This window comes from Vespula pensylvanica, chromosome 12, assembly GCF_014466175.1.
Source record: "Vespula pensylvanica isolate Volc-1 chromosome 12, ASM1446617v1, whole genome shotgun sequence".
In the NCBI taxonomy this organism is placed as follows: domain Eukaryota; kingdom Metazoa; phylum Arthropoda; class Insecta; order Hymenoptera; family Vespidae; genus Vespula; species Vespula pensylvanica.
The window spans coordinates 1737987-1760127 of NC_057696.1; the positions used below are offsets into that span (position 1 = coordinate 1737987).

General features: G+C 28.3%; 5 protein-coding genes and 1 long non-coding RNA gene across 11 annotated transcripts in view; 3 read left to right on the forward strand and 3 right to left on the reverse strand.

The window, feature by feature from the left end:
* Nucleotides 1-5475: 5475 nt before the first annotated feature.
* Nucleotides 5476-12208, reverse strand: LOC122633261 (ras-related protein Rab-9A). 6 transcript variants are annotated; one of them, XR_006328066.1, is made up of 4 exons: nucleotides 10358-12206; nucleotides 10014-10274; nucleotides 9607-9941; nucleotides 8482-9515 (listed from the first exon to the last, which is right to left on the reverse strand). XR_006328066.1 is itself a non-coding variant. In XM_043820946.1 (3 exons), exons 1-3 carry the CDS (start codon nucleotides 10790-10792, stop codon nucleotides 7260-7262), a joined length of 786 nt encoding a protein of 261 aa, XP_043676881.1. In that variant the 5' UTR covers nucleotides 10793-12208; the 3' UTR covers nucleotides 5476-7259. The 6 variants fall into 6 exon arrangements, 3 of the variants coding, with proteins under 3 accessions (XP_043676881.1, XP_043676884.1, XP_043676883.1); XR_006328065.1 differs by having other exon boundaries at nucleotides 9738-9941; nucleotides 10018-10274; nucleotides 10358-12201; XR_006328064.1 differs by having other exon boundaries at nucleotides 10018-10274; nucleotides 10358-12201.
* Nucleotides 5972-6485, forward strand: LOC122633590 (high affinity copper uptake protein 1-like). The gene is made up of 2 exons (XM_043821621.1): nucleotides 5972-6169; nucleotides 6249-6485. Exons 1-2 carry the CDS (start codon nucleotides 5972-5974, stop codon nucleotides 6483-6485), a joined length of 435 nt encoding a protein of 144 aa, XP_043677556.1.
* A 1683-nt stretch (nucleotides 12209-13891) lies between the features above and the next one.
* Nucleotides 13892-15216, reverse strand: LOC122633263. The gene is made up of 3 exons (XR_006328067.1): nucleotides 15037-15216; nucleotides 14194-14327; nucleotides 13892-14025 (listed from the first exon to the last, which is right to left on the reverse strand). It is a non-coding gene; the product is annotated as an uncharacterized LOC122633263 (long non-coding RNA).
* LOC122633260 (ribonuclease 3) lies at nucleotides 14589-19856 on the forward strand. Its single transcript, XM_043820945.1, has 11 exons — nucleotides 14589-14826; nucleotides 15108-16070; nucleotides 16154-16397; nucleotides 16479-16670; nucleotides 16760-17117; nucleotides 17207-17624; nucleotides 17707-18658; nucleotides 18733-18942; nucleotides 19013-19335; nucleotides 19407-19552; nucleotides 19637-19856. Exons 2-11 carry the CDS (start codon nucleotides 15127-15129, stop codon nucleotides 19801-19803), a joined length of 3954 nt encoding a protein of 1317 aa, XP_043676880.1. The 5' UTR covers nucleotides 14589-14826; nucleotides 15108-15126; the 3' UTR covers nucleotides 19804-19856.
* A 255-nt stretch (nucleotides 19857-20111) lies between these two features.
* Nucleotides 20112-21536, reverse strand: LOC122633227 (mitochondrial mRNA pseudouridine synthase Trub2). The gene is made up of 4 exons (XM_043820881.1): nucleotides 21249-21536; nucleotides 20769-21177; nucleotides 20519-20655; nucleotides 20112-20422 (listed from the first exon to the last, which is right to left on the reverse strand). Exons 1-4 carry the CDS (start codon nucleotides 21385-21387, stop codon nucleotides 20163-20165), a joined length of 945 nt encoding a protein of 314 aa, XP_043676816.1. The 5' UTR covers nucleotides 21388-21536; the 3' UTR covers nucleotides 20112-20162.
* A 6-nt stretch (nucleotides 21537-21542) lies between these two features.
* Nucleotides 21543-22141, forward strand: part of LOC122633228 (14 kDa phosphohistidine phosphatase-like) — a 46870-nt gene continuing 46271 nt past the window's right edge. The window contains exons 1-2 of the mRNA XM_043820882.1: nucleotides 21543-21660; nucleotides 21824-21997. Coding sequence (XP_043676817.1) covers nucleotides 21600-21660; nucleotides 21824-21997 — 235 coding nt within the window. The 5' untranslated portion in view covers nucleotides 21543-21599. The remainder of the gene's footprint in view (nucleotides 21661-21823; nucleotides 21998-22141) is intronic.

Below are 22141 nucleotides of genomic sequence, written 5' to 3' on the forward strand. Positions count from 1 at the left end.
CTTTACCTATCTCTTATAGTCGTCGGTAAAGTTGAATTTATTTCGTAACAAGACGCTTCGAGTTCTTTTAACGAGTGTCACGTAATATACTCTCAACAACGGATATTTTTCTTTTCGTCGAATTCGTCTAAATACTGTGAATCGGTAAAATCATCAGAATTTCTCTTTTCATCAAAACGAATGTATACGGAATCGCGTGTGTCAAATATTTTTGAAATTCATCTTCGCGCGTGTGTATCTTGTACATCATATTATATACATACATACATACATACATACATACATACATATATATATATATGTATCTGGGAACGTCGAAAAGAAAGTCGGACTAATTCGTTCTTTATCTTATATATTTCTAATCTTTGCATCGTATCTTCTACTAATCGATCTTAAAAGAGAATAAAACGTGAAATGTTTCATTTCACTTTCTTTTTTTCTTTTTATTAACGAAACTAATAAAAAGGAGACAAATAAATAATTTCGATTCAATCAAATACAATAATTTTTCTAATACGATAATAAACAGCATTCACTGTAGTCTATCGGTAACATGTCCGATGTTAACACGAGAGAGAGAGAGAGAGAGAGAGAGAGAGAGAGAGAGAGAGAGAGAGAGAGAGAGAGAGAGAGAGAGAGAGAGAGAGAGAGAGAGAGAGAGAGAGAGAGAGATAAAGAAAAAAGAAACACTTTGCACCGATAGGAGGTGAATGTATCGTAAAATTTCTCACACAATCAGGTTCGTTACTTGCTCCTTTACCCTTCTCCTCTTCCCCTGTCCTCTCCATCCCTCTCTACGCCTACTTACCCACCCTTATTCGTTCCTTTCACATAACAATTTTTATTTTCACTTACTCCTACTACAGCTGTCTTTGAAATCGTAATATATTTAACTAAATGCGGTCACTTTCTACATTGTTGAACGGAATCCATATTGAAAACTAGATCTTAATTCTCTCTCTCTCTCTCTCTCTCTATCTATTTTGCTTACTCGTTCATTTGCTCTTTTTTCAATCCTTATTCTTTTTAATCATTATATATAAAATACACGTGAGTGTAAACGATGACATAGATCGAACTTTTATCGATCGAAAAGTATTATTTTTCTTTGTTTCTTTTTTTTTTTTGGAACCCTTGATATACTATATATATATATATATACTCCTGTTAATTTATAACGATTTGCTATAGTTGATCCAATTGACGCCAATATTGTCCCTACCCTACGACGAGTAATTCGTATTTCCTAAGTGCACAGAGACAGTTCATGACATACGTGCATGTATATATGTGTATGTTTGGGCGTATGTACATACGTATGTATATATTATGTATCAATATATATTATATACCATAGTTGAATGTATTCGCAAGCTCTCGTTGATCGATACTCACTCTCTTCATGCAACTCTTCTTTTTTTTCTTTTTTTTTTCTTTTATATATATATATATATATATATATATATATATATATATATATACGTAACTAGAACGCTAAAAATTCACTCTTCGTTATCTTTTAAAACTGCTTACTTATTTACTTACTTACTTACTTATTTCATTATAATTATCCGTCGTATCGAACGAATAAATTCACCCATATCTTCGTTAGATCGATACATATAGACCTTTTTTGTTTCCTTCAACTATTTATTCTCGTTCTGTTGCCACGACAGTTACGTAAAACCATCGCTAATGATGGCTGCCTTTTAAACTCACCAATGAATCTCGATTGGTAATAAAAACGATCGATAATTCGCGATATATCCCTTTCTCCCATTTTACTGTGAAACCTTATTATGAATTCTCTCTCTCTCTCTCTCTCTCTCTCTCCCCCTCTTTCTCTCTCTTTCTCTCTCTCTTTATTTCTATCCCTATCTATGTCGTTTTCACTCATACCTACTAGGGAATATTGGAATTTCAATATTAGAGATTCCTGTGGCGTGACAAATTGTGGTCTTGCTCGTTCGAAGGCCCTTTATGAAGTCTTTTTCCTCCTTCCTTGTTCCTATTAACAAGTCATATTAACAATTAGTTTTTATCCTCTTTTTAAGGTTATGTTCCTATTTTTTCTTTTTTATCATTTCTCCTTTTTTTTTCAAAATGAAAAGTTCCTTCTTCTTTTTATTATTATTATTATTATTATTATTATTATTATTATTTTTTTTTTAACGAAATAATGGAAACATTAAAAATATTAAACGTTATTTATAATAAAGGTCCGATCGATCTTTTTTTCGATCCTTTTTTTTTCTTTTCTTTTCTTTTTTTTTTTGTTATTGTATAGTATTATTTATCATCTTATTAATAATATTTTAATAATTGTTAATAAATATTTGTGGATATTTATTTTTACATTTTTGTATTATTTTCTTTGTTTATATGATGTTAAAATCGATTTTTACTACGTATGTATATGTATGTATATATATATATATATCTATTCATCGATCGATCATTATCTGATCGATTATAATACAAATGGTGCTAAAAATATAGATCATTAAATTTATTGTAATCTATTAGTATTATTGCATGATTTCAAAAATGGAAATATGAAAATAATATTTATCCGCGTTATTAGTTTTATTTTTCGAAAAATAAAATGTGATATTTTATAAACATTCTGTAAACATTCTCAAGGATTAGTTACAAACTTAACTTCAGACCATTATTTTCTTTCAACTGGAATATATGAATCGAAATGAGTAAATATTAATTGTTTTACACATAATTATGCTAACGATTTTATTTACATTAAGTATAGATATATATTATCTCTTTTTTTTTCTGTCATTGAAAAATAATCGATTTAAAACGATTATTTTTTTCACGTACTAAACTCTTTAGTTTGAACTTTTTACTTTCTAGATTTTATTTATATTATCTCTTTTTTATTTGTCATTGAAAAATAACCGATTTAAAACGAGTATTTTTTTGACGTACTAAACGAAGAATATTGTAATGAGACCACTTTTTCCTGTTTTTTGTTTCTTTCTTTCTTTTTTTGTTAACCACCAAACGATACCTCTTTATCAATGATTTCGATTGTCTGTGGTTTCCGGAACAAAAATATTATTGGCTACAAAAAAACATTTATTATTCAAAATATATATTTAATAATCGTAATCATACACAAACACACAAATACCTTGTTGTTGAAATAATTTATTAATGCTTTATTATCAATTATATTAAAATCTAATATTTAAAATAATAATTTAATAATTCGTATAAAAAAGATTTATATATATATATAATAACAAATATATATATATATAAATATATAATTAAAGTCTTAAATATGAATATTAATATGTGTGAATTATTCTAATTATATATTATAATTAATAATATAATAATGCATTTATAAATTATCTTTGTGGTTATCTCGAGAAATATATATATATATATATATATATATTATATAACAAGGCACGTATATATATATATATATATATATATATATATATATATATATATATATATATATGTTTGTGTGTGTGTTTGTATATAACGAGGTATGTGCCGTAATTATCACCGTACTTTCTGCAATTCTCCTTTTTAATGCAACGCAGTTTCAATAACTTCACCGAGAAAACGTATACGATACAATGGAACTTTTATACTCATTTTCTTTTTATTTCTTTTTTTTTTTCTTTTGTTCATTATTCTTAATCTAAGAAATTCTATATTTATAATTCCTGAAAAAACATTGTTACGATTTATACGTATCAGTAAGATGATTGGTTTAATTCGTTTACGACGAATGAGATTTAAGCGGGAAAATTCGAACGAAATTAATCCGACCTGTTGCAATGAGTTATCGTATATAACTATCATAACGTATTTATCTTAATAGCGTTAAAAATAAAACGTTCGACTCTCTGTTTCTTTCTACTATTCCTTTTTTTTTTTTTTTTCAATAAACAATTTATCGAACGTTTATACTTCACAAAGGTCGCTGACAATCTGCTTGTAACTGTATCGTGTACATATATGAAACAATATGTTCGATGTTTAATCAGTGGATAAGACTAGAGTGAGAACGAGAGTAAGAATAAGAATGAGAGAGAGAAAGATAAAATGAAAGTAGGCGTTACCTTTCTGGACATTGATATAAAAAATTCTACTCTTTTTCTTTTTTCTTTTTCCTTTTCTTTTTTTTCATTTTTCTTCTTTTTCCTTTTTGCTGTTTAGTTTACTTCGAGATAACAATAGAGACTTGTATCGATTAAACTAATCGATTTTTTCTCTTTCTTTTTTTTTCCGTCAATGAAATATATAACAAGATTTCTTTAAGGTTAGATCGGCAAAATTGAATTGTCATTATTTTTAATTGGCCATAAATATCTATATTTTTTAAATTAAGAATTAAAAAAGAGAGGAAAAGAGTTTGTTTAGTTTGAGAATAAGTGTTAAATAAATGATAAAGAAATTGAAAAAGAAAAAAAGATATTTATGTATGTACATATATACATAATTTCGCGTTCACGTTTTATGTTTTGTAATAATGTTTTTATGTTTCGAAAAAATAGTTCAACATTTGTATATTATTGATAATTCGTAAAAAATGAGCACATGATATCAACTTTTCGTTAGATTGTTAATCAAAGTTGAATGTGTAATTAGGTCTCGAAAAATTACGTTTCTTATGAATTATAATAACTATTTTTCTATGTACATTTAATGCATGCATATATGCTTGTATGTACGTGTGTATGTTTACGTTTCTTTGTTATATTATATCTTTTTAGATAACAACAAATTTCTACAGAAAATTCTTAACAAAACAGTTTCGCTTATTAATAATCAATGCGTTAAAACAGAAAATGGATAAAACAGAAGAAAAAGAAAAGAGAGAAAGAACACAATATTTCGGAAGTTCGAAATCTCATTTTTTTTGGTTATGTATCAATCGGATTCGATTAAGACATATTTATGAAATGTAATTGTGAAATGAGAAATGAATCGTAATCCTTATTTGATCTATATATATATATTTCCTTTTGATCGTATTACCTTCTTCCTTCGAAGATATAATTTAACAAACTTACTTGGTTACTCAAAACATATCGTATTTCGTTTAAGAAACGCGTTTAATTGTCTCTATCTCTATCTCTATCTTTATCTCTCTCTCTCTCTCTCTCTCTCTCTTTCTTTCCTTTCTTTTCCCTGAGGAGGTTATATTACGAAGAAACCATATTTTTGCTGATAAAAGAAGTAATAATATATAAAAAAAGAAAATAAACAGTAAAAAAGAAAAAAAAAAGAAGAAGGAATGAGAGAAAAAAATAACTTGATCACTATTTCGTATTATATTAAAATCGATATATGCGTGTATATTTCGTAGATTTAGCGTGAAATAAACGTAGTTTCTTCTTCGATATTACCAACCAGACTTCGAGTGATACTTGAGGTAACGTTCTCTTTCTCTGTATTTATCTCTATCTCTATTTCTCTCTATCTCTCTTTCTCTATGTGTCTCTCTCTCTTACTTTACATTAGAATGGAATGTTCGCTCGATGTCCGTGTAAAAAAAAGACGACGTCAATCCTATCATCAGGAGATCTCCTTTAGAAAGTCTCTACCGACTTCGTTTTTTATCGTAACACTTCGTTCTGCTTGCACGAACACACGAGTCATGAATCGTTTCTTTCTCTCTCTCTTTACGAATACACAACGTCCATGGTCAAGCTGGCAACTTCGGAGAAACGGATCTTTCTTTCCTTTTTTCGTTTCCTTTTTTATGTTTCTTATCTCGGGGTAGCTATTAAAACGAGAAACGGTTTTTATCGCTTAATAAACCGTTACTCGTATCATTGATGGAATCAACGATTGAGGAATAGTTTTAGTGAAATAAAAAATAATAAGATAGTTCTATAGAATATATATCTCAGTTGCAGATTGATATTGTTATTGTTTTTCCTTTTTTCTTTTCATAGATTATTCGAGAGTAATAAAGTTAAAAATGAATTTCTCTCATGCAGCTCATATGTCTCATGAAAATATGGATCATGGGAGTATGAGCCACGCTGGTATGGATCATGCAAATATGGACCATGCAAATATGAATCATGCTGGTATGGATCACATGGCTAGCGGTCATCAGCACAGCTCAGCAGCTGCTACGGGTGGTTGCAGTAATATGGGAATGCATGGTATGTCGGTACGTATTTATATCATTAATCACTAATGAGAAGAATCATTTCTGTTGCTTTATCACAAAGACTCGATTTTATATCTAGATGGCTTTTCATGGCGGCTACTGCGAGACTGTACTATTTGAATCTTGGAAAATATCGTCGATCGGTAGTCTCATCGGTTCCATGATTGGTATAATAATTATGGCTACCCTTTACGAGGGTTTAAAGTATTACCGGGAATATCTTTTCTGGAAGACATATAGTTCCTTACAATATAGAAGCGTTACGATGCCTCAAGAGAAGAATGTTGTCGCTGAAGATAATAGAGTTGTCCAGTGAGTTCCATTTTCTACGTATTAATAGTATGTATATAGACTAGTTGTATATTAAGTATAATTATACAACAAACGATATTTATTTAATTAGCTTGTCCATTTTGCCCTTTCTAGTATGGTTGGTGAGGTAATCCATAAACGGCCGTAAGTAAATATATTTTGACGGCCTACTAAATTTTAATTTACTGAATTACAGTTCCATGTGATGTCCTTAGTATTTTAATATTAGCCAATACATCTCATTACAATGATCTCTCTTTTTTTCTCTAGTAGTGCTTCTCTTTTCGACGTTTTCGTCTTCTCCTTTAACAATTTTGCACGGTTAATGTCTTGATAAATGTTGTTAATTGTTAAAAAAAATCTTTACAATCGCAATTAAATATTATTTTCTTTTGTAAATTTTTTTCTCATTGTCGTTCCTGTAATGTATCAAGCATGTCTATTCTGCAATCTAGATTCTTTTTTACTTCATTATTTATTTTCTATAAGGCAATTGAATGTTTAATATTTACAAAATTACGAGACAAAACTATATTACTTTTTCATGGAATTTTTTAGCTTTGCATTGCAAATGATTTCTGTTTACTTTTCTTGCAAGCTTCAATGGGTTTTTGCATATTTATTAATGTATATAATTCGTTTATATATTGTATGTTTATATATATATGTATATATAAATATTATTTTAATCGTATATGTGTGCAGGCCCACAATGCTGTCATGGATGCATTGTTTCCAAACGTTCCTGCATATCATACAAGTCATCCTTTCTTACTTTTTAATGCTGATCTTCATGACATTCAACACCTGGCTCTGTTTCGCAGTAGTTTTTGGTGCTACCCTTGGTTACTTCCTTTTCGGATGGAAGAAATCTGTAATCGTGGATGTTACAGAACATTGTCATTAGTAATTGATATAGTGGCATAATCCAGTTTTTCTATTGCTCCATTGTATATATTATTATGTTGTATGGTGATTCTTTTTGCAAAAAAGAAAATATCCAAAGTCAAATACAACATCAGATAGAAGCGTATGAGATGTATATGGAAACAACTTAATACATTTGTGATTCTATGTAAGAGTCCTTTATGAGCACTGAAAGTAAATTGTTGATTTTCAACTAAAAAATATATATAGCTATAAATATTGTGTGTGTGTGTGTGTATATATATATACATATACATATAGAATCATAAATGTATTACGATTGTACAATTATCTTACTTAATTGTATCCTATTGAATACAACTACGCACATTCGCAGTTATGTTGAAACCGAGTGGGACTTATTTTTTAAAATGGAATTAGAAATATATTGCAATGTGACTAATTATGATAATTTTGCAAAAAGAAAACAAGGAGCTAGAATCTTAATATTTCTATGTAAGATACATAAATACACATACATATATATATATAATATTATATATATATAATATATAATTATATAATAATATAAAATATAATATTATATATATATATTTATATTATTGTAAATATTAAAAACATTTAAATAAGAAATGCGTGTATCGTGTAAGATGCATATCTTCTTCCAATCACATTTCCTCATTTTATTATTACTTTAATTATTATATTTGCTAAAGAGAGACTTGTAAAGACTATTTGTTACATTAATATTTGAAAAAGAACATAAAGTATTGTATTGAAGATACATGTATAAAATAACTTATAATGCAGTTTTGTGAATTGAGGTATTACTTTAAATTAATTAATTAAATAATTAAGATGATTTATAAAGCATACGGAGAAAATTTCGTAAAAGATATTACAATAAAAGACATCTACTTCATATATTTTTTCAATTAAATAAATATTGATTAAATAAATGTTTATCGAAAATTCTATTTTGAAACCTTTTAAATCGTAATTAATTCTGCCAATGATGGTAAGTAATAAACATAAAGTCGTAAATACGTTTTTTTCTATAAATTAAAAATAATAACTGTTTGTAATTACGTGGATTTCGACGATGACCAAAATTAATACTTCATATTTTATTATAAATTTATACGTTTCACATAGAGCTATACAAAAAGCACCAGCATGCACATTGTGTACAGAATTGATTTAAGTTTGATCGCTTAAGAACAATCTGTCATACAATAAATTTATATACTTCTCTTTGCAGCACATAACACATTTCTAAAGCTTTGAAGTAGAGTTCTATTGCTTTAAGAATGTATCACATATGTACACACTCATCCAAAAAGCTTTGTTTTATTATTATTATTATTATTATTATTATTATTATTATTATTATTATTATTATTTTTGTAGGAAAATTGTTAAACAGTTAGCGTAAAATACTCTGCACTTCATCTCATACAAATGCCAAATTAATATGTATACATATATATAAATGTATATGTATATATATATATATATATATGGATGTATATATATGTACATATGCACATATATTGATAATCTAAAGGAATATATCATAAATAGAAATATAGTTATTATACTGTTCCTCATTTTATACTGCAATGATAAGGCAAATTTACGTTACGAAGCTAAATTACAATTTATATATGTTTGTCTTACATAATAAAACAATTTATAATTATTATTACTATATTTATCACAAGCCAATGATGTGTATAACACTTAAAATACTGTCAATAGCTCACGAGTTGTGTAAAGCACATTCTGAAATATTATATATCGTCTTTTTTTTTTTTTTCTTTCTTTTTTCCAGCGGTACATATATTACACGTGAATTTTTACAATTTATGTAAAGTATTCGAAGATAGATACACAAAGCACATATTAGAAGAATAGCAAATTAACTAACAGTCCTGTTAAGTAAGATTTGTGCAAAAGTTTAATAACATAAATATCTTTCTTGAGAATATCTAACAAATTTCATATAACACACAAGAAACATTATATTGAAATATTTTGATGGATGTATTCGAAATTATTTCAAATGTCTTTATAGAAACTTTGGGCTTGTAATTAACCGAGTATTGAAGGCTGGCAAGATTCTCTTCAAATTATTTTGTTAGACCTAGAAGAAAAAGCACGACACGTGTAAGAAGCGTGTTTTAAACATAGAATCTAAGTAAAAACACAAAAATAATAAAATAAAGTATAATTACCTAATCAAAAATTAATAAAAGTCTCATTTTAATCGAATAAAGTTACAAAATGATCGTGTTTCGTGGAGAAGAATTCACAAAAGAAATTGGACTGTCAGTTGGTGAAATCAAGGAAAATAAAAATCTCTTACATCTTTTGGTACAATGTCCTTATACATCCTAAATACAGTAAACACCATTTTAGGGATTAGTTCAATTTGAGACGCATTATGTTCCTTCCAAATGCAAACAAACTCTAAGTGTTCCTTCCAAAAATGTTGATTCGTATCATAAATATTTCTTATCATGTCTATCTTCATACCACCCATTTCAGTTAGCTGGTCACAAATGTAGATCTTGGGGAAAATGTTTCATGCATTATTTCAGTGAAAAACAAAAAAAAAATAATGATAATTCAAATCTGTCACCTACTCAGCACCGGAGACAGGCATACAGCAACTGGAACGTTGAGGAGAGAGCTGTTTAGAAAGGTCGACGGTATCTTCTACTAACGGATGTTCTAATCTAGCCTCCAGTCGTGCCCATGCAGCAACAGCAGCTGCAAACGCTGCTTCTACATTTGTTGCATCCTTTGCAGATGTTTCGACTAATGGTGGATCTCCATTTTCTGCACACCATGCTCTGGCTTCTTCTGTTGTTACTTGTTTTTCAGATTCCAAAACATCCACCTATAGAAGTATATTTATGGTTGAAGAAATTACGCTTTTTAAATTCAAAACGGTTCTTCCCTTTTATACTTTATAGTACATACCTTATTTCCCACAACTATAAATGGAAAGGTAGATGCTTCTTCAACATCCGCATAATAAAGAAATTCTGATCTCCAGAGAGCCAAATTTTTAAAACTTGTTCTATCATCAACGGCATAAGTTAAAAGACAAATATCTGAACCTCTATAAAATGGAGTTCTTAATGTTTTAAATCGTTCTTGCCCTGCTGTGTCCCATATTTGTAAAGTATAGGATTCACCATTGATTTCTATATCTTTGTTTAAAAATTCTACTCCGATAGTGTAAAAATTATGTTCATCAAAATGATTCGATACAAATCTGTTCATAAGACAAGATTTTCCCACTCCGCCGTCACCCAAAATCACTACTTTTAAAAGTGTAGATCTTTGTGAATTACGATTATGTATGTTCCCACTTCTGAACGTGTCTGTTGTCATTGTATTGTTCCCAGACATCTTATATATATCTTTGAATCAACTTATAAGACACAATAATACAAATTTTCGAATGTTTTTACCTCTTTGTTCTTTTCTTATAAAACAGTAAATCTTTTTGAAATGTCATATAATTTTCAGTAAAATGAAATTATTTCTTGAATATTTTTTTTTTAATATAACGAAAATCAGCTAATTCGAATATCCAGGTACGATGGTTTAAAGTAGTAATTATCTTATTTCGACCACATAATATTATTTGTAATTCGGTGTCCGTTCGTCATTCATTTAAAAACGAATAAATAGCACGGTAGCACGCACACGCACACATATATAATTTTCACTTGACGACAAGCATAACCTTCTCTCGATGCTTTTTTACACACACTATCTTCTTTTCAAATATCTTCCTTTAATAGATATATTTCTTACAATACATTTACGATCATTTATTTCATAATAATTAATTATTGAATCACAGAATTCTTTGATATATATCAGCTCGAATCTCCTTGTATATGTATCGTGTTACGGATGACTATTGTACATAAGAAATGTACGTTTTTCGTCGATAAAAATAACGTAATCACAGAAAAATATTAAGCAATGTTCATTAATCCAGATCTTTCTTTGAGATTTTTGTACTAATCATTTGTAATTATAACGTATCACTAATCCTGTCCATCTTTAAAAAACACAAAGCATTTGACACTTTGCAGACGACAAAAAGGAACGCCCATGTTGGATTCTATGACTAAATCAAATATGGCTGCCAGAAATTATAAATACTGTTTTTACCGGTAACTATAGAACTATAGAAAGAAAGATAAAATCTTACGAAACTAAAAGTAATACAATCCTCGTTATTTCGAGTTTCCAATTTTAACAGATCTAAGATGCTTTTGATGAAATTAAAAATAAAATATGAAGGTTATGACTCATTCCTTTTGTCTATATCGTGATTTTCTAAACGTATTGTAAAACGAAAAAGAAGTCGTATTAGCGTGCTATTACACAAGAAAACAGAAAATATTATATAAGTTTTGTATAGAAATGCGTAACGATAAATTACATTTTCAACAAATTGATCGCTAAATGTTTTTACGAGCGTTATATTAAACGATCTTCTCTTTTATAAATATACACACGCGTGATTATAATTAATATTGTAATAATGTGAAAATAAATATTTACTGCGAGTGTAAGAAGTCCCACTATTGCGAACGTTTCCAGCCAAATGAATCTTCCATAACAAACAATACCTTGAGCAGGCCGCCTGAATATCGCATTTGTGTACATGTGCGTTTGTCGCTAATGCGCATGCCCTACGACTTTATATTACGACTGTTTATATAGATATCTATAAAGAAAAATTGATTTTATCTTTACTTTCTTAAAATAGATATATTTATTTTTTCTGCTACAAATGTTTATGCAAGATCAATGTTCCTTTTTTTTTTTTTTTTTTTTTTTTTTTTTTTTTTTTTTTTTTTTTTTTTTTTTTAATTAAATATATAATCATAAAATTCCTTTCAAATTTTAAGCGTCCTAAAATTTTCTGTCTGAATTATACAAAAATTAATGGAATTTTAATTACGATCGTATAAATTTTTCTAACAAGTTTTGAAATATTTATTATTTCGTTAGATCCTGTTTAGAAAGATGAATTATTGGACAAACGTAAACGAAAACTTAGTCGAAGATGTTATTAATTTATTTTGAATAAAAGATTTCATTAAAGTTGTCAATAAATCGATATTATATTGATTTCTTTTTAATTAATAACGTGTCGATCATAAATATGCGATAAACTCTTTCTAATTTAAACGATGAGATATATTTTTTTTTTAATTTCTATAAATAATCATGATTTTTAACTTTCGTACAAATTGTTTACAGTATTGCTGATTTTGTAATCACTACATTATTTTTCTTTTATTGATGACTGGAGTTCGAATTGAAATCAAAGATTTAAAACTGATCAATTAAATTTACAAGAAGCCTTAAGGCAGTTCACTTTTTGCGTGTGTGACTTGAGCGACACGTATGGAGGAAATATGAACTAAACTTAAGCAGAAAACATTATTTCCATTGCCAGTCTTTTTTAAAGAACACGAATTTTAATTAAAATTTAAATGTAATTGCTGAAAGATTAAATTAATTGATTATAGATATTTCTTCATATCGATACAATAAAAAAAAAAAAAAGAAGAAAAAAAAAACTGACGGAATCATACAGTCTTGAACTCGTGCTTTATACATTTATAATGATATATTAATCCTATGTTAAAGTATATTAGAATGAAATTTACTCGTGGTTACTCAACGTTTTTTTACTAATTAATTACAACCAATTATTCGTTTTCGATTTTTTATTTTCGATATGATTGAGTAATCGGAGGGACTTGAAAATTCACTTACTACTTAAGAAGTTTTACGATGGCTCCAAAACATTCCTCCAGGATTTAGGTCGAAATTGAGAATGAATGATACGTAGTTGGTTGAAAATGAGGTAGGTTAACATCGAAGTTGATTGAAATCTTCTTCAATGACGCACTGACTCTAATTCGCGGTAGTTATTTTTTAACGAACGATCACTGAAGTTAATTCGCGAAACTCTACTCTACTCTACTCTTTTATAAATACAATCTATACGATTGTTAAAAAATCAAACAACTTTGCGAACTAATACTGACACAATAACGATTGCATTGCACGCAATCGATGCAAATTCAATTGTTGTTTAAATCGCGAAACGCGAACGAACAAACACTGCTTCTATTTCGCGATGTTTTTATTTATATTTTAACGATACAAACACTCGATTGTTTCATTGCTACACAAGCGAAACAAAAAAATATAAACAAAATAATTAGTATCATTGTTATAACAAAAAGAATTATTAAGTAAATTGTTAAAGATATGTGCGATATAAAAATATACTTATTTTAAGTCTTCGTTGATACTTGCAAGAAAAATATCCTGTTTTGTTATTCCCGATATAATGTTTCATCGAATTTATTATTGTTTAAATATTAGTTTGTTTAACTATACGTATTTTTATATCGTTTAAACAAATCAAAAATTACGAATATTAAAAAAATATTAATTTTGTAATACGTTTCGAGAAAGAGAGCTACGATACTTACTCGTCGGAGTATAAAGGAAGACTGATTGGATTACGGTCAAAGTCAACCAATATTGTTTTTGTTCACGTTGTACGTAATCAATGACCGCCAATTCAAAATTTAAATCTAAGAGATAATAATTTTCAATTATGTTATATTTAACATATGTTTCGATTCGTGTAATGTTTAATAGAATTTACTATTGTTTAAATATTAGTTTGTTTAACTATACGTATTTTTATATCGTTTAAACAAATCAAAAATTACGAAAAATATTAATTTTGTAATACTTACGTCTCGAGAAAGAGAGCTACGATACTTACTCGTCGGAGTATAAAGGAAGACTGATTGGATTACGGTCAAAGTCAACCAATATTGTTTTTGTTCACGTTGTACGTAGTCAATGACCGCCAATTCAAAATTTTAATCTAAGAGATAATAATTTTCAATTATGTTATATTTAACACATGTTTCGATTTATGTAATGGTTAATGGAATTTATTATTGTTTAAATATTATGTTTTTTTTTTTGTTTAAATATAAATTGTTTCGCAAAAAAAATCAATACGAATTAATATAAAATAGATATAAGAAATAAGGAAATAAAAAACAAATGCCTGTAGCGACGAACTATTTTAAATAAAAAATATGATTATTGGATTATAGGTATAAGTTGGTATCACTGATCTTGCCTTTTGGGCAGGTATGCTTTACAAAGTGATGAACGTTTTGAAGTAATTTTTGATCGTACAGAATTAAGGTGTATCTAAAAAAAACATGTAGTTTTTACATTTTTATTGAATGCAATAAAAAGATGAGTTAAATAATTTTTAAATAGAAAGTAGAACTACACAAGTAGTTCGCTATTGATACTTTTACTAAGTATTAGTGATAGATACTGTGCATTTTTTCAGTGATTTATAGAAGGTAATAATATTATACAATTATAAAAACATCTTTATGTCCAAAAATGGAAATAAAGATATTTATATTAATATTTATTTCTCCTTTTTTATATATAGTAAAATTGCATAACCTATTTTGATAAAATTGTTTACACTTGATCTCTTTAATGTCGTTTTATAAGTACAATATAATTATATAATTTATTTTAATATAAAGATATTTGTACGTTACCGTTTTAATAAAAAAATAATAAACATATTTTTGTCATTGACTTTTGTAATAGATACTTTGTAATCTTCTAGATAAATTTCATTGTAAGAAATGGCAAACCTTTCTTCAAACACTGGACAGCAATATTTTTGGAATTCCGGTATAACACAAATGCAAAATGTAGGATATTATTCTATGCCGCCATCGAATTTTTCACCACCAAATTTTAATCAACCACCACCAAGTTTTCCTCCAACTAATTTTAATCAACCTCCACCTTCTTATAATATGCCGGTTACTGCTATGCCAGAAGATAAACCAACGAATCAGTTTATGTCATTTCATTCTGCTTCTTCTACTTATCAAGATAATACTACTGCCACGTATACAGATGATTCATATTCAAATCAAGCAACAACGCAATGTAATAAGAATAATTATTATCCATCGTCGTTTTCTCAATCTGAGAATTTTAGTACAGAAAATTTTAATTCAAATTGGAATTCTAGAAATATATATCCTGATAATTTTAATAATGAATGGAATACTAATAGCTCATCAAATTGGTCAACCATACAAAATAATGCTACTACATCTTGGTCTGAAGTTGATAGATCACAAAAGGAAAGTCAAATGGTTTTGGAAAGTTCACAAAAAAATAAAATATCTGAATGGAGATATAACAATATAGAATCATCTCGAAATCATACAAGCAGTAGAAAGCGTTCTAAAACTCCTGAAAATAGATCCAGGTCTAGTAGATCACCACGTAGATCACGATATGAAGATCAAAGGGACAAATATAAATATAAAAGAGACAGATCAAGTTCAAGAGATCACTCTCATGATAATGGAGATTCCAAACGAAGATGTTCATATAAAAGATATGGCAGTCGTGTGTCATCTTCTGAAAGGTCGTATGTAAGCAGCAGGAACAGAAGAAGATCAAGATCTCTAGAATATCGATCCTCCAAAACGGTTAGTCCAAACAGTAGTAGTTCAATGTTGAAATCAAAGTGTCCAACTGAACGAGAGTTATTACTAGAGAAGTATAGGTAAGTAAATATATAAATAAATGTAATAGAATGTTAATTATCTACATTGAAAAACATATCTATATGCAAGTTTATTTAAATAGACGAAATTACTGTGCGACCAGCAAAGATATGGAAAGAAAAATGGATGAGTTATCGGCCATGGGTCCAGAAGGAATAATGGAAAATGAACGTAAAATTTGGACCCGTACTGCACCAGCAGATTTATATTACACAAGAGATGAAACTAATTCAAAAATAATGAAGGGTACCCCAAAATTGCGTGATTTATGTGATTTATTTAAAGAAATACTTATAGATAGAGCAACAGCAGCACGTGCATTACAGGCATGTTCATGGACATTAAATAAATGACTGCTTAATGTAATTATAATAAAACAGGTTTAACTTGTATTATTATTTTTGAAGCCTCCATACGAGCCACCACCAAGAAAAACTAAAGCACGTCTTTGCAAACATAAATCAGAAGCTTGTAGTAGTTCATCATCAGACAGTGATAGTTCTATGGATGAGGATGACAGGACGATGGAAGAATTAATGACCAAGAAGCAACATCCTCAGAGATTACATCCTGAAATGTGGTTTAATGATCCTGGAGAGGTAACATTTGATGAATTTTATAAATGAAAAAATCATTGTTTTTTTTTTTTTATCATATCTATTTACAAAAACTTTTCATTTCTACATAGATGAACGATGGACCATTGTGCAGATGTAGCGCCAAATCACGAAGATCTGGTATAAGGCATGGAATTTATGCCGGCGAAGGTGCAATAAATAAATGCAATGTGAACTCGAATAACGCCGATAAATTATATCATTATCGAATTACAATCAGTCCTCCAACTAATTTTCTTACTAAAACACCAACAATCATAAAGCATGATGAACACGAATTTATATTTGAAGGATTTTCTATGTTGTCACACTTTCCTCTTGTAAAGTTACCAACATGCAAAGTAATAAGATTTAACATAGAATACACAATTCTCTACATAGACGAAAAACTGCCTGAAAATTTTACTATACAAGAATTAGATTATTTTCGTAAGTATATATTGAGTTTTAATATCTATTACGAGTTATTTTCAATATCATTATGTATATTTTCTTTTCCCCTGTTTTCTTTTTTATAGAAACATATTTATTCCGGGAAATATTAGAGCTTGTAGATTTTGATTTACAAGCTGCCCAAGATAAATCTGGCTGTGGACAATTTCACTTTATGCCAAGATTTGTACGTGATTTAGCAGATAATGGGCAAGAAATTTTATCCATGAATGAAGTTTTAAATTACTTAATAAAAAGTAGTACTCTTTTAATAGATCCAGAAGATCTACCTAGATTAATTGAAATGCCGCAATATAAATGGCAAAATTTTGCTGATGAAGTAAAAGGAATGGTTGTAACATATCCTGGAAAGAAACCATGTAGTGTTCGCGTGGATCAACTAGATAGAAATCAAGTTGATCAACCTCCAGGTGTGATTGCTTATCCCGAAATAGTACATTTTGGTATAAGACCGCCACAGCTCAGTTATGCTGGAAATGCAGAGTAAGTAATTACTCGGTCCATTATTTTCCTAATTATTCTATTAATACGCTTTGTTATTTTCTATTATTTATTTCGATTTTAGTTACCAAAAAGCATGGAGAGATTACGTTAAATTTCGGCATTTGTTAGTTAACATGCCCAAGCCATCTTTTGAGGATAAGAGGAAACTCGAAGCGAAAGAAAATAAGTTACAAGAGTTGAGAACACAAAGTAAAATGAAGCGTAATGTCACTGTTGATGTAAGCTCTGAAGGTTTTTATAGAACAGGCATTATGTGTGACATAGTGCAGCATGCAATGTTAATACCTGTACTTGTATGTCACTTAAGATTTCATAAATCTTTGGATAATCTGGAACGTACATTGGGCTATGAGTTTAAAAATAGATATCTTCTTCAACTTGCTTTGACTCATCCTAGTTATCGCGAAAACTTTGGTACAAATCCAGATCATGCTAGAAATTCATTAACTAATTGTGGAATAAGACAGCCGGAATACGGCGATCGTCGAATACATTACATGAATACACGCAAACGTGGTATAAATACATTGATAAATATAATGTCAAGATTTGGAGCAAGACGAGAAACAGAATCTTCAATAGCACATAACGAAAGATTAGAATTTCTTGGAGATGCAGTCGTTGAATTTCTCACGTCCATTCATCTTTTTCATATGTTTCCTGATTTAGAGGAAGGTGGATTAGCTACATACAGAGCAGCAATTGTGCAAAATCAACATCTTGCTGTTCTGGCAAAAAAACTTAATTTAGAGGAATATATGCTTTATGCACATGGCAGTGATCTATGTCATGATCTAGAATTAAGACATGCAATGGCGAATTGTTTTGAAGCACTTATGGGTTCATTGTTTCTTGATGGAGGAATAGAAGTTGCAGACAGAATTTTTGGTGAAACTCTTTTCAAAGATGAGGAAGATCTTGCCAAAATTTGGGTGAATTATCCAAAACATCCATTGCAAGAGCAGGAACCAACGGGTGATAGACAATGGATTCCAAGCTTTGAATTATTGCAGGTATGATAAAACAATAAATATGTATTAAAGATTCATTATTTATTAACTGTTCATAAATATTATTATGTTATTAGAAATTGACGAAATTTGAAGAGTCTATTGGTATAGAATTTAGTCATATTCGTCTCTTAGCAAGAGCATTTACTGATCGTAGTATCGGATATACGAATTTAACACTTGGCTCAAATCAACGTTTAGAATTCTTAGGGGATACAGTCCTGCAACTTATAGTTTCAGAATACTTGTATAAGTTTTTTCCTGAACATCACGAAGGTCACTTGTCTGTAAGTATTTTATCTCTACATGTACATTTATTTCATAATTTATTAATTATTCTTCAATTATTTTCAACAGCTTCTAAGAAGTTCGCTTGTAAATAATAAAACACAAGCAGTTGTATGTGATGACTTAGGAATGACGAAGTATGCTCTTTATGGAAATCCAAAAGCGGAATTAAAAACTAAAGATAGAGCAGATTTGTTAGAAGCTTTCTTAGGAGCCTTGTATGTTGACAAAGGTTTAGAATATTGTCATGTTTTCTGTGATGTGTGTTTCTTTCCACGGCTACAAGATTTTATTATGAATCAAGATTGGAACGATCCTAAGAGCAAATTGCAACAATGTTGTTTAACTTTGAGAACGATGGATGGTGGTGAACCAGACATACCAGTATACAAGTAAATACCAATGAATATGTAAAATCTAAACTTTTATTTTTTTTTTATTAAATTTATTAAAATTCCTACAGGGTAATTGAGTGCAAGGGACCAACAAATACAAGAGTTTATACAGTTGCTGTATATTTCCAAGGAAAAAGATTAGCTAAGGCATCAGGACATAGCATTCAAGAAGCAGAAATGAATTCTGCTAAAGAAGCTCTTGAAAAAAGCCAAGGTAATAAAGAGATAAAAATCATTATGAATTTCTATATCTATATAAATTATCATAATATATTATATATTTTCCTTTTTTTTGTAGATCTCTTTCCACAACTGGATCATCAGAAGAGAGTAATAGCAAAAAGTATGAAGATGCAACAATGGCCAAATAAATACAAAATAAAAGATAAATTCACAAAATTCAGTGATAGATCTGATGATTCAGATTCTAGCCAACATCGTAAAAAAAATCATAGTAAAACATAAGATCTGTGATATATTAATTCGATTATAATCGAAATAAAATTATATTGTTATAATCGTGTTTTTTTAACGTTAAAAAAAAATATATATATATACATTCTTATCATTCTCTGAAATATTTAATCGAACAAAAATATTAATAGTATATCGAAAATTAATAAAAATGTTCTACAAATTTATAAAAACCAAATAAAAAATTAATATGAATAAAATTAAGAAAAAATTACGCTAAAAAAAATATGTAAATTCTATCTATTTGTCTTTCCATAGAAAATTGTATGTATATTAAATATTAAAAAATATATTCGTCACGATGTTTATTATATACAGTATATATAAATGTGTATCTATTTAAACAAAATTTACTGACTATTATCTACCAAAATAGGACTAGTTTGTTCTAGTAAATAATCATTTTCCTTTAATATTTTTGTACATATTTTCATATTATTTAAGATAGACAGAATATCCCACTTTTTAGATAGTAGTGCATGTTGTAGTTCAAATAATCCATATTTAAAACATTGTATTTGTGTACAAGTAGCTGTGGAATGAAGTTCTAAACCTAATTCGTGAATTAACGTTTTTAAATACTGCTCATATTCATTGATGCAAATAATTTCTAAAAATAATATATATATATATATTTAAATCTGTTAAAAAAAAAATTAAAATATTATAATATTTTAATTATTTTAATTTAACAATCTAATCTTACCAAGTGTGAATTCAGGAGGTTGAAAATTTATACATTTTATTTCATATAATATAGGGATTTCTGAGTGAGCTGGTCTAATTAAACCCTGTACTGCTAATTCATAAGCAGTTTGACTTTGAATATCTACTCCACAAATTCTAAAATATTAATTTAAAGTATATATTAATAATGTATTAGAATATATTTGAGTATGTGTAGAATTTTAAGCATGTGTGTGTGTGTGTGTGTGTGTGTATAAATTAATGCTTACTCAAACATTTTTTTTTGATGAGAAGATTGCATTGAGGCACATATTTTGTCAATATGAGTTCTTTTGATATGTTTGTATGTAGATTTTTCTATTATTTTACCAGTTTTAAAATGATTATTTGTTGCTTGACCTAAGATCCCTTTAAGTCTGTAATATCTTGATGGTTTTGATTCTCTAATTTTGTTTATCAATGAATTGCCTTCATTAATACCGCATATTAAAACACCAGAAGTATCTATGGATAAACAATTTGCAGAAGATAAACTGATATCGTTATATTGATAACGAGGTCCAACAACTAGTTCATTATCTCCATAATTAGGACGAACAATAACTTCTAGTTTTTCATTGGTTTTTCCTTCAATCACTACATAATTGTCAGGTGGCCTAACCTCCATTTCATTTAAATCTATAAAAAGATATTTCTCTTTACAAACGGAATTGCCTTTATAATTTTATTTGTATTATAATTATGTTTACCTCTACATATATGTTTTATTATAGTATCTCGTACACTTAAATAATGTGTCAATGCTGGTTTATATATAACAAATATACTATTTAATAAGTTCCAAGCTGCACTCGCTTTGTATGGTATACGTTGTTTGACAGGTAACATTATTTTTACTTATAAAATAAATATTAACGTTTTCCTATAAATTATGTTCAATTATAATTGCTTTTATAACAAGATATTTGAAAATAAATAATAACAAATTTTAGGTTATGACTTCATGATCGACCATATGTATTTAATATTTGAATTGTTTGCTAGATGTCGCTAGTTTCGAAGTCATATGTTTTTTTTTTTTTTTTTTTTTAGAAAAAAATATGATTTTGAAGAGTGCATGTATACTCCATTTTTTAATTACCGGGTCTGTAAAACAATTGGGTATGTTCAAATTTTATCGAATAACAACTCTTAATGCATGTATTAAGAATATTTTTAAACTATGTTCTATACATTTTGATAACGTTTGGTGATCCTAAATAAATTGATATAAAAAATACGTTCAATTCGGATAATCTTGTACAACTTACTTTTTTTTTTCTAGGAGCTTCTATTAATACTCGGTGGTTTGCCACAATGTCCGAATTACTTAACAAAGTTCCTGATGTAGATATCGATGCAAGTGGAAAGTTTAAATATATGTTACTTAATATTCATGATAAAACCAACGATGCCTTCAAACCAGTCGTTAGAGGTTATACTAAAGCAGAATGGCATGGTAAGTAGTTTATAACTATATTAATAATTGTATGTTCGTTTAACAGAATAAGATGTGAACCACATACGAAAGAATGAAATGCTACAACAATTTTAATAATGTTTATGGGGATTTTATATATTATAGAACCAACTACAATTTGAA